The sequence below is a fragment of the Ornithorhynchus anatinus genome, chromosome 5 (genome assembly GCF_004115215.2).
Source record: "Ornithorhynchus anatinus isolate Pmale09 chromosome 5, mOrnAna1.pri.v4, whole genome shotgun sequence".
NCBI lineage: Eukaryota > Metazoa > Chordata > Mammalia > Monotremata > Ornithorhynchidae > Ornithorhynchus > Ornithorhynchus anatinus.
The window spans coordinates 89,000,851-89,018,975 of NC_041732.1; the positions used below are offsets into that span (position 1 = coordinate 89,000,851).

Here is an 18,125-nt window from a genome sequence, read left to right on the forward strand (position 1 = left end):
TTATTTTAATGTCTATCTCCCCCTGTTGACTGTAAGATCCTTGTGGGCAGAGATCATGTTTACCAACTCCATTATATTTTTGTTTCCCAGACACTCAGCGCAGTATTCTGCACACAGTACACACTCAATGAATATTATTTATTAATTGATTGCATAGATCAACTCACTACTGCAAGCAGAAACAATCACTGTGGATTCCTATGATAGTACCTTATTACATAAATCAATCAATGAGAGTATTGCGTGCTTACTGTATGCAGAGCGTTGTATAAGCACCTAGAAAGGTACAATACAACATAATGGCTAGACAGGCTCCCTGTCCACAAAGAGCTTACAGTCTAAAGGTGGAGACAGTCATTATAATAAACTATAGCTATGTATGTAAGTGCTGTGTGGCTAAGGGTGGAGTGAACATCAAGTACTTACAGGGTACAGATCCAAGTGCACAGATGACATTGAAGGGAGAGGGCATGGCGGGAACAATAATAATAATAATAATTATTATGTTATTTGTTAAACACTTACTATGTGCCAAGCATTTTTCTAAGCACTGGGGTAGATACAAGGTAATCAGGTTGGATATAGTCCCTGTCCCACATGGGATTCACAGTTTCAACTCCCCATTTTACAGATGAGGTAACTGAGGCCCAGAGAAGTGAAGTGCCTTGCCCAAGTTCACACAGCAGACAAGTGGCAGTGGCAGGATTAGAATCCATGACCTTCTGACTCCCAGGACAGTGCTCTATCCACTACATCATACTGCTTCTCAATGAGGGGTTAGTCAGGTGAAGATTCTTGGAGGGGATTTGCTTTTAATAATAATAAGGAAGAGAAAGTGGGGTCTGTTATATAGGAAGGGGGGGGGGGGTTTCAGGCCAGAGGGAGGACATAGGTAAGGAATCATCAGGAAGATAGATAAAATCTAGTTACAGTGACTTGGTTGGCATTGGGAGAAGTGAGGTATGTGGGCTGGTTACAGTGGGAAATCAGTGAGGTAAGACAGGTTGATTTGAGAATATTTCTTCCTGTTAGACTACGAACTCGTTGACGGCAGGAATTGCATCTTTTAAACCTAATGTAGGCTTCCAAGTAATAAGCATAATGTTATGCACAGAGTAAGAGTTCATAAAACCTGACATTACTTTCCAAGTTTCCAAAATGACACTTGCACACCTTCTCTTGAGTTGTCCACTTTCCAAATGAACAACAAAGGTTTTGCTGTTTATTTGTTTTAGACACTAAATCAACATCAAATACACTGGTTTGTAAGCTCTACATTAAACCATGTTAGCCAAGGTTGTTTAAAGGTCAGTCATCATGCAGCCTAAATTCCTATTTGCAGTTGGGAACTCAGGCTACAATCATGGACGTACTGTTAACAATATTCATAGCACAGCATTCATGTCCCTTTCATCTGTTTAGAATTAAGCTCTGAAGCATTCCAAATGAACACCCAAAGTAAAGCGGTCACACATCTACTTTGTACTGTTGATAAGAATCAGATAAATAAATATTCTTCCCAAAGCCATGATGGCTCTATAAATATTTCATGACTACTACTCAGTCTAGCTGCTAACTCTGATTTTCAGAGAGGCAGAAATTGACTTCTACAGTTCTCACTGTCACTAAAAAAAGAAGGAAATATAGGAAATATAAACAACCTGCATAAAAGACAGTAACATTGGGGCCTATATCTCTTCATCTCTATTTGTCAAATGTTAGGCAGATATTTTATTTATTTCCCCTTTCTCCGGAAGTAGGTATTCCTATCCTAAAATGTTTGGCCAGTTGACAGGGTTCAGCATACTTCATCTTGATGGTACAAATACAGTTTTATAAAAAACAAAACATGGCTAATTTGAAAGACTTCCTCGTTGTCAAACCTGATTCTTTAATTTTCATTGATTTATTTTCCAACATTTTTCTTGACTAGCTTCAATGTCTACACATGAGTCATCTTTGAAAGCTCATTATCATGGACAGGGATCACTATATCACTGAAATCAAACCAAAAAGCAAATACCACAGACTCATTCTCTAAAAGTTTTATTTTATGGTGCTCTCCTCAATGAGACACTGCATCATTAGAAAAGAAGTGAGTGCAGGTTTAACAGAATTGGTTCAAAACCTTTCACTTCTTCACCATGGAAACTAATATTGAAATAGAATATTTTCTAAAATCTTCCCAGGAAAAAGGTCAGGTCTTAAAGTTAATTTACAAGCACCTGGACTATTAAAAGTAAACTAGTTTTGACAAGGATGGAGAGGAGAAAATGGGTAGGTGGGTAGGTGAGGAAAGTTAAAGAGAACTTGATATTTAAGGCTATGTTTTATCTGTAAGCTTGAATTTGAGTATAAAGAAAATCTAAATCTGGACGGGGGGGGGCACCCCAAGGATTTGAAGAACAAGGTATCAGGATCAATTTATTTTTGATCCTCGATACACATATGTGCGAAACATAAGCATTTTATCTAGGAATTATGTGAGCCATACATACCCGTAGGTGGATGGAACGCTCACTGAAGTTAATGATATAATTTAAATCAATGTTAAATATGTAGCAATTGGAAGAATGAGAAGAAACAGCCCTTAATGTTTGCAAAAAGCAATTAGAAGATGACTAGTACCATTGTTATTGGGCCAGATCTGCTGGTTTTGAGAGTTAGCAGTCCTTCTACCCAATGAGAACATGTCCAGCAACAAAATCACTTTTTTCATGGATGCTGAATATGAAAGGCAAATACATGGTTTCTGTTTCTACCTTTGGCTATAAGAACAAGCTTCTCAAACTGGAGTTAAGCAGATTCATGGGCAGTCTGATCAATCACCCAATTAGTTATATTTCTTGAGCACTTACTGTGGGCAGAGCACTGGATTAAGTGTTTGGGAAAATACAAGACAATAGAGTTGGTAAACATGATCCCTACTGGTACTGGTGTTGTTAAGTGCTTACTATGAGCCAAGCCCTGTATCAAGCGCTTGATGGATACAAGCAAATCAAGTTGGACACAGCCCCTGTCCCATGCAGGGCTCACAGTCTCAATCCCACTTTTCAGATGTAGTAACCGAGGCACAGATTAAGTGAAATGACTTACCCAAGGTCACACAGCAGACAAGTGGAAGAGCCAGGATTAGAACCTATAAGCTTCTGACTTCCAGTCCAGTGCTCTATCCTCTACACCATGGTCCAAGACATTACTCTAAATGATGTAACTTGCCACGTACAATCTCCTCTGACTCTGGTTAGCGACAGAGCTTGTTCAGTGGATGACGACAGCAGCTGGTATGTTCAAGACCTTTAGTTTCCTTGTGACTCTCCTGCCTACCCTCCCAGTCAAAAACAATATTGCCATTCCACTTCAAGTGCTTAATGAACACGAATAATAATAATAAAAAGTGATTACTCCCCAACTCTCCCCTTCAGTCCAGAGTTAAAACTCCACTATAGATATTGTTTCATGAAGCTAACTAAGCTCAGTTCTCACTATAAGCAGAGATGTATACTTTCCCTTAGAACACATAACAGCAATTTAGAAGACAGAGACTTTCACCGTTATATTTAGCAGAAAAATGCTCCGCAAATGTGCACTGCTACTTGGGCAATTCAAACAGGATGAAAGTTCACTTTGGGAGGAACAAGAAATCTTTCAGGCTCCTTAGAGAGAATACAACCTATTGCTCACTACACTGTGCATATTCTGCTACAGTGGACTGAACAATCCAATGGTCTGGAAGAGTGAACATTTCTCCTTACTCAGGCACCTATAAGTTATTTTCACCACCAGTGGTATCAAATAAATATGAGGAACATAGGAAGAGTTTGAAGGGACTGATTTACTCCCAGGAAATACACTTTAGAGACTGGTAAAATTAGGCTTGTTAGTGGCATTAAATAATGACCCAGATTCTATTCAAAGCCCAAGCCACAGAATGATACTAAATTAGACATGTCAGTATTCTGAAACTCTTTCCTCCCACTGGGGACCACTCTAGTGTAAAATTGCTGCAGCACCCAAAATGCCCCATAGCAGCCTGAAAATGGCTCAAGAGAAGCTCAGATGAGAATAATGACACTGCAAATCTGTACAGGGTTGGTTTCTCAGTCTTTCAGGCCCATTTCTTCATCTCTTCTGCTATGGTTTTTTTATGTTACTTGGTAAGTGTGTGCTATGTTCCTGTCACTGTTCTAAGCACTGGGGTAAATACAAGCTAATCGATTTGGACACAGTCCCTGTCCCAACATGGGCTCACAGTCTTAATCCCCATTTTACAGATGAGGGAACTGAGGCACGGAGAAGTGAAGTGAGTTGCCCAAGGTCACTCAGCAGACAAGTGGTGGAGGCGGGATTAGAAGCCAGGTCCTTCTGACTTCCAGGGCAGCTCTATTTCCATTAGGCAATGCTGCTTCTCCAGTCCATTGTTGCATAGGCAGACTAATGAAAGACTTGGAAACCTGCCCTAAATAAGTATTTATTGTTCAACTTATCTTTGGGTTAAATTTCTATCAGGAAACCAACATTGACCTCGATATCCATTTATAAAAGCATTAAATATATCCCTCCCAGCATCCAATACCAAATTCCCGCATTAACATATGGGACTGAAATATAACTAATTCCCAGGAATGGATGGGTCCACTTTAATATCCCTAGAAAATGAATTATGCCTAGAAATCATGATGCTTTAAAGCTAAACTTCAAAGAGCACAGAAGACTTTTACATGCCACGAACATATCCATCCATTCTGATGAATTTTATGAAAGTCATTCTTTTTCCTGCATTGTTACATTAAAAAATTGTTTCTAATTTTAACTACATTAAAAAAACAAATGAAATACTTTTACTGTCATGTCTGTTAGCAGAACCTGAAATAGTATTAAACACATAAGGTAGAAATGTCATGGTACCTATAGGTGTTCACTTTATCATAATGAATTGAAGAAAGTGGCAGTGTGGCCCAAGGGAAAGAACACAAGCCTGGGAGTTGGAAGGACCTGGGTTCTAATCCCAATATTACTGATTGCTTGCTATATGACCTTGGGCAAATCACTCAACTTTTCTATGCCTCAGTGTCCTACTTAGACTGTGATCCCTGTGTGAGACAGGGACTGTGCCTAATTCAGTCAATTTGTACCTACCCAAGGCTTAGAATAGTGTTTGAAACATAGTAAGGGCTTAACAAATACTATATAGAAAATGGCTAGAAAAACTAAAGAAAATTAATTAAAATAACATAAAAAATACAAACAAATCTTCTATTATTGCATGAGCTCCTTCACCACAGGGACCACATCTTCTACTTTTAATGCAGCTCCCAACTGCTCAATACCATGTTTTGCACACTCAATGGGAACTGAATAAATTCTGATGATGTTGGCGATGATGAGAATGTGGAGTGACTAAAGTCTTTCTGATAAGGATCTAGAATCCACAATAGACTACAAAAGGAACAGTTAATAAAATGGTGAGGTCCTAGAATATCAAATCCAGCTGGAGGTTCCATAAATAAAAGTGAGGAAAAGAATACAGAAGGTTTCCCTGAGGGAGAGATGATAAAGAAGCAGCAGCATGGCTCAGTGGAAAGAGCATGGGCTTAGGAGTCAGAGGTCATGGGTTCTAATCCCGTTACTCCACCTGTCAGCTGTGTGACTTTGGGCAAGTCACTTAACTTCTCAGTGCCTCAGATACCTCATCTGTAAAATGGGGATTAAGATTGGAGCCTCACATGGGACAACCTATATCCCTGCATCTACCCCAATGCTTAGAACAGTGCTCAGCACATAGTAAGGGCTTAACAAATACCAACATTATTATTATTAAAGACTAAAAAGTGTGTAAAACTGGAACTATGGAAAACAAATGGCAGGAATCAGGAATTTGGGATTTTAAGGAAGAAAAAGCTTGAATGGCAACATTAGAGAGTAAGCCCCTTAATATGAAGGAGGAGGGAGTTTCAGACCAGAGAGAGGATATGATGTGAGGGGTTGGTGGTGAGGTAGATGAGATAGAATTCCATTGAATCGGCTGGCATTAAAGGAGAGAAGATAGTGTGCTGGGTTGTTGTAGGAAATCACCTAGGTAAGAGAGAAGGTGGGAGTGTATTTGAGTGTTTTAATGCCAACGGTAAGGAGTTTATGGAGTGATGGGCAACCACTGGAGGTTCTTGAGGAGTAGGAAAACATGGACAGAACATTATTTTAGAAATATGATCTGGGCAGCAGAGTGAAGTATCGACTGGAGTGAGGACAGACAGGTGGCAGGGAGGTCAGCAAGGAGGCTGATGCAGTTGTCAAGGCAGAACAAGAGAAGTGTTTGGATTTAAGTGCTTAATACTAAGCACTGTACAGTATGCACACTCTATTCAGAGTACAGTGTTTGGCATATAGTAAACACTCAATAATTATGACTGATTGATTAGCATAGAAGCAGTATGAATAGAGAGTTAAGGGCAGATTGTAGTGATGTGAATGTATAATGGAAGGGATTTAGTGACAGGTTGTGAGACAGGGAAAATGGTGGTGCTGTCTACAGTGAGGGAAAAGTAATGGGGAGGACAGGGTTCGGTTGGGAAAATGGGTTCAGTTTCAGACATGTTTAGAATGAAGTGTCAGCAGGACACAGGTAGAAATTTCCTAAAGACAGGAGAGAAAATGTGAGACTGTGAGGTTGCAGGAAGGAGAGAGGTCAAGGCAGGAGATGTAGCCTTGGTCATCATCTGCATAGAGACAAAAGTTGAAGCCACGGGAAGGAATGAGCTCTCCAAGGGAGTGGGTGTAGATGAACAGTAGAAGGCGACCCAGAACTGATCCTTGATCCACTGTCAGAGGGAAAGTCAGATTGTTGTTGTTTATGGTACTTGTTAAGCGCTTACTATGTGGAGAGCCCTGTTCTAGGCACTGGGTTAGATACAAGTTAGTCAGGTCAGACACAGTCCCTGACCCACATGAGGCTCCCAGTTTAAGTAGGAGGGAGGATTTAATCCCCATTTTATAGATGAGGTAATTGAGGCACAGAGATATTAAATTTCTTGCCCAAGGACACACAGCAGTTACATGGCAGAGCCAGGATTAGAATCTAGACCCTCTGACTCCCGGGCCAGTGCTCTTTCCACTAGGCCATGCTGCTCGATTGGAAGGGAACAATCAATTAATCAAGCATATTTACTGAATGCCTGTTGTGTGCAGAGCACTGTACTGGGTGTTTGGGACAGTGCAATATAACAGAGTTGATAGATACATCTACAACAGATCAAGAAGAAAATTAGAGGAGAGCAAGTAGAGGCAGGGAGGAAGATGGTGCTTCTTACAATGATGGCAAAGTCAGGGAGGACAAGGTTTATGAGGGAAGATAAGGAGTTCTGCTGTGGACATGTTAAGTTTGAGGTGATGGCAGGACATCCAAGTAGATGTCTTGAAGGCAGGTGGAAGTGTGAGACTTCAGAGAGGAGAGAGATCAGAGCTAGAGATAGAGATTATGGAATCATACACAAAGACATGGTAGTTGAAGCCATGGGAGTGAATGAGTTCTCCCAAGGAGTGAGTCTAGAATGGGAGGAATAGAAGCAGCATGGCTCAGTGGATAGAAAACAGGACTGGGAATCAGAGGACATGGGTTCTAATCCCGGCTCTGCCATCTGCCTGCTGTGTGACTCTGGGCAAGTTACTTCACTTCTCTGGGCCTCAGTTACCTCACCTGGAAAATGGGGGTTGAGTCTGTGACCCCACATGAGACAGGGTCTGTGTCAAATCCAATTTGCTTGTTTCCACCCAAGCACTTAGTACAGAGCCCGGCATATAATAAGTGCTTAACAAAGGAGAGAGAGAACTGAGCCTTAAGGTACTTCCACAGTTAGGAGTGGGTGGCAGAGGAGGAGCTTGTGAAAGAAACTGAGGATAAATGGACGGAGATTTAGGAGGAGAACCAGGAGAGGACAATAGCAGTGAAGCCAAAGTTAAATGATCTTTCAAGAAGAAAGGGGAGATCAGGTTAGCCTGGTATGCAGCAATCCAAAATGCCCTGGAGAAGAGGCTTCAGGAAGAACATGATATCATTGTGAGGAAAAAACAGAGTGTCAGGCTCTGGGAGTTGCAAATGCAACTGAGCATCAAGGCACAATCTTTACATACCAATTGATTATCTCAACACACATATTTTGTCAGATCTGATTATTTTGTATCTACTCCTGTGTGTATTACAATGTTTGGCACATAGTAAATGCTATGTGCTATGCTATATAGCACAAATATAATAAATATTTTATTAAGCCCATATATAGTAAATGCTATATGCTATGCTAGTAAAAACAACTATCACAATCATTCAACATACACAAAAACACCTTCATAGACTTAAAACAAACAAGCAAAAAACCTCTCCATCAGAATTGGTATCTTTGATCCTGAAGGATAAAAGAATACAAACTGCTAGGATTCAATCTCTCAGTGTGCCATATAATTCCTCCTGAAATAAACCAGAAATTTAAGAATGTTAATAACAATACTAATACTAGTACTAGTAATAGTGATACTAATAGTAGTTATTGTTAAGACTTTACTATATGCCAAGGACTGTACTAAGCACTGGGGTAGAGACAAAATAATCAGGATGGAAACAGTCTGTTTCACACATGGGGTTCACAGTCTAAGTAAGAGGAAGTAGAATTAAATCTCCATTTTACAGATGATGAAACAGAGGCATATTCATTCAATAGAATTTATTGAGAGCTTACTATGTGCAGAGCACTGTACTAAGTGTTTACAAGTGACTTGCCCAAGGCCACAGAGCAGACGGTTGGAGGACCTGAGATTAGAACCCAAGTCCTCTGACTTTCCGGCCTGTGCTCTTTCCATTAGGCAACACTGCTAGTAACTGAAAAGTGATTATTGGAGCACATTTTTCAGTAATTTTTATGGAGGGTATCTTTAGGGTTCTTTATCTTCTTCCTATCACATCTCTTTTCCTCTTTCTCTGAAGGCTTTAGATGTGCAACAGAAGAGACAGCATTGTTTCTCGCATAAGTCAGAATCACACTGACACCATGTAAAGAAGAAAGATGAAGGAGCACTTGATTTGCAGCTTCCATGACTCTTTGGGGATTCTCAACTTTCTGCTTAAGTCAGGGGAAAAATGACTTTTTCTGGTAAGAAGTGATTCTCGCTTGGTGTGAATTTCTAAAATGGCAAATAGATAAGAAATTAGTATAACGCCATAGAAAGTCAAATTTCAATCAACCACATACTAGCATGTTGGAAAAAAAGCTCTCCTATTTTCAGTACAGCATGATCTTTCCTTTAAGAAACTGCTGAAATGTTAATGATGAACCTGATTCAGAGGTCTCTGCTGAGCTGGAGGGGGGAGGTTTCAGAGAAATCAGAGATTTCTGATTCTGCTTGATTTCTGATTGATCCCAGCCCAATTGAGCATGTGAGTAAGGCAAAGGCTTGAGTCAATCAATCATTATGCCATGGCTTTCAATTGCTCTGATTGGTTCCTGGGTCTAATCAATCAATCTATCAACCATTCATTCACTTAATCATATATATTGAGTGCTTACTGTGTGCAGAACACTGTACTAAGCCCTTTGGAAAGTACAAGGCAACAATAAACAGACACATTCCCTGCCCACGATGAGCTTACAGTTGAGAGTCTAGCTTACAGTCTCAATCATATTTTTGAGTGCTTACCGTATGCAGAGCCCTGTACAAAGCACTTGGGAGTGTACAATGTAACAGAGTTAGACATTTTCTCGATGCACAAGGATCTTACAGTCTTGATTGGAAGACAGCTCGTTGTGGGCAGGGAAAGTGTCTGTTGACGTATTGTACTCTCCCATGACTTTGTACAATGCACACAGTAAGCACTCAATAAATACGACTAAATGAATGAATGAAAATGAATTCCAGATATGTATATAATAGCTGTGGGACTGAGATGGGGTGAATAAAGGGTACAAATCCAAGTGCAAGTATGAGGCAGAAGGGAGAGGGAGTAGGGGAAATGAGGACTTAGGTGGGGAAGGCCCCTTGACCTAGTAACTCTAAATTAACTGCACTGATAAAGGTGCAGAGAACTTGCACAGAGTCCCTCACTTTGAGGCTGCCTGGTGTTACCTGGGAGTGTCTAGCGCTCACAGAATACCTCTGGGGGACTCTGTACATTCCCCGGGTAGTTCTAGTCTGGCACGGGATATTCATTCATCAATCAACGATCATCTTTATTGAGCCCTGACTGTGTGCTGAGCACAGTACTGTTTGGGACAACACAATAATAAGGGAATTGTTAGACACGTTTCTTATTCATAATGGTTGTCCACTTGGAATCGTGGATGGCTCCATAGCTGCTTCAGCTCCTTGGGAGGCACTTGACACAAAGGAAAAGAACTCATCTGGCTGTGGCAGGGGGAAGATCCTAACTTGCCTTTAGGAAAGTCACACGGTACCCCAGAAGCCTCATGCTGCTCCGGGGCTTGGATGGTGTACGTCCTCCACGCACTAGGGAAGCATCCATAAGTTCAAAGAACAGGGGAGGGACTTATCCTCTCCCCTCTGCCTAATTCTATGGATGGGCACACTTTGCAGTTACCTCTCTTCCAATCTCCAGATTCTGAGAATGAAGTTTAGTGCAGCTGCCACACAAAATTGCTATTTCCCCATTTAAAGTAATTGAGTTAAGGAGCAATTTCCCTCAGTCATATGGAAAACTGACCCTTAGATGGGAGGCAGAAACACATAAGTTACCCTTTATTAGAACTAAAAGATTACACCCATTTCACCGTGCCTACACAATCCAGGAGTGTGTGATGTTTTAAGAAAATGATCCAAATCATTTCCAAGCATCTGTGCTATGAAGAAGCCATAGGTACTGGGAAATCATCTCTCACTAAACCCCCACCTTCCACAAGTCTTTCTTTACAGTAATAGCTCCTCCTTACATAGGCTCTTGTACTTTTCTTACAAACAATGGTGAAATCTCCTAAATGCAAGGTTGAGTGAACTGACAAAATCAGGTAGACCACGGGGGAATGCTGAGAGAAGTAGCATGGAGTAGTGGATAGAGCTCGGGCCTGCGAGTCAGAAGGTCACGAGTTCTAATCCCTGTTGTGCCACTTATTGGCTGTGTGATCTTGGCAAGTCACTTCTCTGTGCCTCAGTTACCTCATCTGTAAAATGGGGATTGAGACTGTGAGCCCCATGTGAAACAAGGACTGTGTCCAACTCGATTTGCTTGTATCCTCTCCAGCTCTTAATACCCTCATTATTATTATTTGTTCATGAACAGATTCCTCCTGTTGACTGTAAAATTTCCTTCCAGAGCATCCCATTGTATCTCTCCACCGTATTCCCCATCTTCCTTCCTCCCTCGACTACTTTGGTCACCTATGCATTTGATTCTTTGTTCCATAAGCAATTAAGTACTCAATTCATCTTTTCCCATCAGAGCACTTAGGACATACCATTAACCTCTGCTGCTTCCCTTACTTGTAATTTACACTAAACTATATACACTATAGTCTATCTCCTCCCACTTAACTGCAAACTCCTTGAGGCCAGGGATCATGGCTCCTAACTAGATTGTATACTTCTCCACTACATTACAAAGTCCTCAAGGACAGGAATCGCGTCCAGCAACTCTGTTATACTTTTCTCAGCATTTACTACCGTGTTTTGCACATAAGGACACTGGTATTTGTTAAGTGCTTACTATGTGCAAAGCACTGTTCTAAGCGCTGGGGGGGGGGAATACAAGGTGATCAGGTTGTCCCAAGTGGGGCTCACAGTCTTAATCCCCATTTTACAGATGAGGGAACTGAGCCACAGAGAAGTTAAGTGACTGGTCCAAAGTCACACAGCTGACCAGTGGCGGAGCCGGGATTAGAACCCATGACCCCTGACTCCCAAGACTGGGCTTTTTCCACTGAGCCACGCTGCTTCTCTCATAGTAAACACTCAATCAATTCCACTGACCTATTGCTTACTAACTTGATTGACTAACTCTATAATGGTCTGAAAAGAAAAGGAATGACCCTTACCTTAATGAGAAGGAAGCTGAGGCAGAAAAATAAGGGGATTGACCGATGTTCCACAGTGAGTTAGTTGTGGATCTCGGGGTGAAAATCCAGATTCCTGTGCAGCAAGGGTCAACCTCTTTGCTTGAATTACACTGAGACACATTGTTCCTCAATATAATGAAAGGATGTTGAGGAACAAATGTCCTGCAGGAAACCCATTCATAGAGCTAGAAGACGAGCATTTTAAAGTTGGCTTCTCTTCTGCCCAGGGCCACCATCCCCCTCTTAGTCAGTTATGCCTTTTCCATTAAGGTAAGCAAGCCCCTGGAGGGCAAGGATAATAATAATAATGTTAGTATTTGTTAAGTGCTTACTATGTGCCAAACACTGTTCTAAGCGCTGGGGTAGATCCAAGGTAATCAGGTCGTCCCATGTAGGGCTCACAGTCTTCATCCTCATTTTACAAATGATGTAACTGAGGCACAGAGAAGTTAAGTGACTTGCCCAAGGTCACACAGCTGACAAGTGGAGGTGCTGGGTTTAGAACCCATGACCTCTGACTCACATCTTATTCATCTTCTGAATATTCGCCAAGCATCTAATACAGTATTCTCTAAACAGTAGACTCAATCAATGTTAGTAATGGTGCTATCAATGATACTGCTCCTGCTGATGGTGATGATGATGATGGTGGTGACAACAGGCATTCACTGGCACCATAATGGTCAGAAAAGCATTGAAATAAAGGTCTGGACTCAAATGGCCACCACAAAGATGGGAGTCCATAACAATTAAAGGAGGTAGAGATATCTCTAGGCTTATCTAAATCACTTCCAAAAAATGACAGAAAATGTAATTTAGAGCAGGCCATTTGTTACAGGAGTAAAAATATTTCCTATGGGTACAAAATAACATAAAATACAATCCCAGTGCTGGGTCCAAATACAGAGACAGAGTTCACATCTTCCTTGGTGACACAGGCACTGTGGATCTTACCTGTCTTTGGTTCTACAGAAAAGTACGGCTGCCCCTGAAGAATGCTGTAAACCACCCGGGCGCTGTTTCCGTAAGTGGGATCATCAGCATCCGTAGCCGTTACTTGGACCACTGAGGTGCCTATGTATGAATAAAACACCATTTCCATTAGTGAATCTGAACTCCATCAGCATAGCAAAATAGTCTAGGCAGTGGATTCTTACATATAGCAGTATATAAATGGTGTATATATAATGGTTCCACTTCCAAAGTTTTAACTCCTTACTACATTTTTAAAAATCCTTTAAAATCTATTTAGCTTTTAAAAACATTTAGAAAGTAGTAAAATTGTTTTTGTCAAAAAAAGATCAATCATACTAGGCAAAGACATGATTCTTCAACAACTGACAAATACCAGAGCTGATTTTTTTTCTGCAGTGGGTATTGAAAATTGCTTATGAAATGAAATATTTGAGCCTTTCAAGCCAGAGTTTCTTCCACCAAGAATCACTTAACAATGGCTTTCTACTTTAATTTTCTCTTATTATGGCCTGAAGGTCCTTAGCTTGAGTGGGTGTGTTTGTTTCTTTCTCCACATTACAATTACAAAAGGTTCATTCCCTTATCTGAAGAGATTGACCAGCAATATATCTAGATCTTAGATTTGTTTCTCTGCCATGCTGACATTTCCTATGTTTTGACATTAACATCTTTTGGTCAGTGGGCCTTCACCTACCAGTTCATCCTCCATATTTTCTTTGTAAACAAGTGGATTTTGCCAGATCTCAAATGATACATGTCTTTCCTTTTACTTTCAAAGAGAGGAAGATTAATATAAAGGAGATGCACCCTCTGCTTGCCCGATGAGGACAGAAATCCAATAATACTTGATTTGCATTCTTGTAATATTCGACTATCAGCATTTATCAACACAGGATATCAAGGATTTCTCCTTTTGTATATATGCTTCAGTGAAGATAGTTTGATTTTACTGAACACTTAAAGCATGATTGCTTGATTGATTCTTAAAGGAGAAAAAGCTTCAAAAACTGCTGAGGAACCACAGCCACTGAAACTGAACCTAAAATTGTAATCAAAAGGGAAATGGTAAAACTATAAAAGAACTCTAACATCTTGATTGGAGAAAACACAAAAACCAGACATAAAGCCTCTATATTTCATTTTGATAATGCTGTTCTGAAATATTTGCAATAATGCTCATGGCTGGTCAACTTATTTTTAATCCAATGCTTGCTGTGGTTTATTGTTCAACTTAAATGATTCATTGTTCTTGAATATGATGGCAGCAAACAAAACCAAAATATCTTAGATTGCCCTTGATACACTGTGGAAGCTGGGGCTGTTAAATGAAACAGGAAGGACTGTAAATTAAGTAGGATTCCCAAACCCAAATCTCCAGGGCTGGGATCCCAAGGTGCTCCACTCTTCTCTCCTGTAGGGGTAAGTTCAAGTTCACTGGGCCCCATGTAGGATCACTGTTGGGCTGCTTGGATATGGGCTTCTATTCCTTTTTGTCACCCACTAACATGGATCAAAGTCAATGAAGAGAGGTGTCAGAGTGAATGGTGTCCTCTCCCAACTCTGGTACTCTCTAGCTGCTGTTGCAGCAGAAGCCTGGTGACAGGGAATGAGGAGAATGTTCTGCTCTAACATCCCTGCCCATTCCTCTCTGCACCAGACAATAACTTCTAACCATTGGCTTTAAAGACACTAGTTTTAAATAAGCTTGCTCCTTCCAACTTATCCTCTCTTTTCTGCCACTGCACCCCAGCTCACACTCTTTTTTTCCTCTCAGGCTGACCTATTGACACTAACATTCTCACTTTGCTTCTTTTCCATGGTCAAAATCTTGCTTTCATCTTATTCCCTGCCTGGAACTCCCTCCCCTTTCACATCTGTTAGCTCACAGATCATCACATCTTCAAAGCCCTTCTCAAATTACATCTCCTGAAGGAAGCCTTCCCCAGTTAATTTCTAGTCTTTTCAGTTTATATCCCTCCTACTGCATCTTTGGCATTTCCTCACCACCAAAGTACAGGAGTACTGTCAAGCTCCCGGAGCATTTAAGTACATATCTTCTACATCTCAGTACTAAATACTAGCTTATCTTTATACTCCTCCTGCCTTTATTCCTCTTCCTATCTAAATGTTTTTTAGTGACCATTGCCTCCTTAGTGGATTGTAAGCTCTTTAAGGGCAGAGAGTTTCTTCTCTATTCCTGTTATCCATTTCACCCCAAAGCTGAGAACCTATTTTCCTATGGTATCGAATTTTTCCAAATGGCCCCTTCATTAACTCATAACTAACTAACTCATTCATAGACTGTCCCCACACATGCACATTACCCAGGTAACTAAGGTCTGAAATACATCTGGGTCTGACTTCAAGCTACCATGGAATGTGCCTAAAGTATACAAAAAATTCAGCCAAAATAGTTGCTTGAGTCTGAATAACTGAATAATTTGCACATTTTCAGAGTCAGATAATGAGGAATGAAAATGTGGCCATCTTGTCTAACCAAAGATTAGGTGAAATGAGTGCATTAAAGTCCTTAAATATCAGAGACACTGTGAAGACATGAGAGTCTTCCTTTTACCCTCAAAGATACCCTGTTCAGCTCTAGAATCACCTCTCTGAAAACTTAGCTCTATCAGAGCCATTTAAAGAAATACACACAGCAAACATCCTGGATTCACTGAGACTCAAGGAACTATCTGTGAAATCTAAGATGCAGGGTCTCCAACATTGTATTGGTAATATATCTTCTCCAAATTCATCTGGACCTGGAATAACCTCTCCCTTAGAGAATCCATTAGTTAAAATATTTGTATTTCAATTTTAAATGATCATCAAATCAAGGTTGCACCAAAAATAATGACTTTCTTCAAGAATAAAGTTTCAAACAAATTTCAGTCACAAGGTCACTTGATCCTTTTAAAGATCATTGATTTCCATCTTTTATTTTTGAGTCTTTTCTGCCTTTACCCCAGTGATACTGCTATATATCACCTTTATTTGGACAAATGAAATGACTATAGAAAAAGCAAGGTCACGTATTCTTATGTTCTAGAAAAAAAAGCTTTGGAAATACTTTACTTGGGGTCTTGCCAGGTCAAAATATGATTTCATCCAATTTGAAAGCACACAAACCTTTATTTTGCTTTTACTTATACTCTATGGCTGGATGCTGCTTTATTGCTAGTAGAAGTCACTATACACTTTTGTGCACTTAGGCTTATGGGAAAATTGGAACTCAATTAGAGGCTGAATTCAAATGCACACATTCCACTCAAAAAGCAAGAGAGGGAGAGAGAAAAAGAGAGAAAGAGGGCCAGCCATTGTGAATGCTGAGCTCCATAGTCTTTGATGTCATACTCACTAGGGGTAAATGGGGCCTTGACAACAGAGTTCTATACATAACCTTGATCCATTACCAGCATGGATGGAAAAAAAGAAAATTGCAAGAATTTTTGTTGGCTTGGGATGTGTTTGTGTATGTGTGTTTGTACCTGAGCGTATTTGCTTGGAGCTACCAAAGAATAATTGTATATCTATTCTTCAGGCCCCTAAATTTGATATTAAAGCTATGGGGAATTACAGTGTCATAAAATCATAGGTCAGGTCAGAGAGGAAGACAGCATAAACCAAGAACTTTTCTGAAACTACATATATATCACTTTATTCCTTCAAATACTGGGGATGATGATGTTTTGGGTACAAACATAGAAGGAGGATCAAGCATTGTTTACAAAATACTTCAAATCTAACTGCACATAATCATACCCTTGAACTTAACTCCATTAGCCTCTAAAGAGGAGAATGAAAGAAACAGACCAAAATGAGAAAACCCACAACCCTACTAGAAGCCAAATGATCTGCACTTACCAACAGGAGACATTTCAGGAACTCCCGCCGTGTAAGGCCCATCCAAAAATTTGGGTTCGTTGTCGTTGATATCCTGAATCTTAATGACGAATTCAGACTCTGGTTCCACAGGTTTATTGGACAACCTATCTAGAGCTTGGGCTCGAAGAGTGTAGTAGGCCTGCTCTTCGCGATCCAGCCTCTTTGTAGCATGAATATCCCCAGTGTTCTCATCAATAATGAAAATGGAACTGGCCCCTTCTCCTGACAAGATGTATTTGATGGAGCCATCTCCTTTATCAACATCTGAGTGAAGCTGGTGAAAAATCGATGGGAAATGAGATTAACGTACCGGAGAGACAGCACTACGGAGGTATGTAAAAATAATTTTTATGTCAGGTAGCATTACATGGAATTTTAATGTTCTTGTTCCATTTGCACAGCTAATAAAGACTATTGGAATCTACCAGCTTGTTTTTTTCAACACGATCATTTCATTCCCTTTTGTAAAGTCTCATTTCCAAATGCCCTTGAGGTTCACTTCACAACTGCAATTTCCCACTCTGCTTTTCCTTAGTAATTTCACTTTACAGGTGTAATCAAGACATTTCTAGAAGTGGGAGTCCAATCCCAAAGATAAAATCCTTTGTATTCAGGAACCCCGATCCAGTCTGCTTAACTTAAATCTCACCCAAGCATCATCTTTTAGTCTATTCCAAGCAAACTTCACAGAAATGATGGCTTTATATTTCCATTTTTGTTTTTTCTTGGTCCTTTAAATTACCAATGAAGACTTGGTGAATAGCAAGTTAATAAATTCAACTCATAAGGGGAAACAAAGTCAACATTTAAAATCCAGAACCAGATAAAATCACACCGCTTCACCAAGCAGGAGGGTGCCGTAAATCAATTTAAGCTCGATACCTCAGTAAAAGCTTTTCTTGAAATAGCAAAAATGATATTAGATCTGAATGATGAATACTCCACACAGCATAGAAATCATCATTTCTTGACTAGAACCAGCCATGCTATATGTAAGTAAAGATTGTTAAACAAGAATTTTGAGGCACCTTGATGTAATGACATTTCCTGAACTCCTGAGATATAAACAGCTCAATCTTTCATCTAACAGGATACTGTATTTCATACCCCAAACTGAATTCAGGAGAGTACTCTCTTCCCTGGCTTCACATTTTATCTCCAGAGGTCAAAGTGAAGTCCCTTTATAGGAGGGGCCTTTCAACCTTTGAATGGCAG

The 18,125-nt window shown here is 40.2% G+C and overlaps 1 protein-coding gene across 1 annotated transcript in view; it reads right to left on the reverse strand.

Annotated features, from left to right (window-relative positions):
- The window catches only part of LOC100680819 (cadherin-7), a 157,399-nt gene that overhangs the window by 61,530 nt on the left and 77,744 nt on the right, over positions 1-18,125 (reverse strand). Inside the window, exons 3-4 of the mRNA XM_029066732.1 lie at positions 16,890-17,184; positions 13,005-13,124 (exon numbers count right to left, since the gene is read on the reverse strand). Of these exons, the coding sequence (XP_028922565.1) occupies positions 13,005-13,124; positions 16,890-17,184 (415 nt within the window). The remainder of the gene's footprint in view (positions 1-13,004; positions 13,125-16,889; positions 17,185-18,125) is intronic.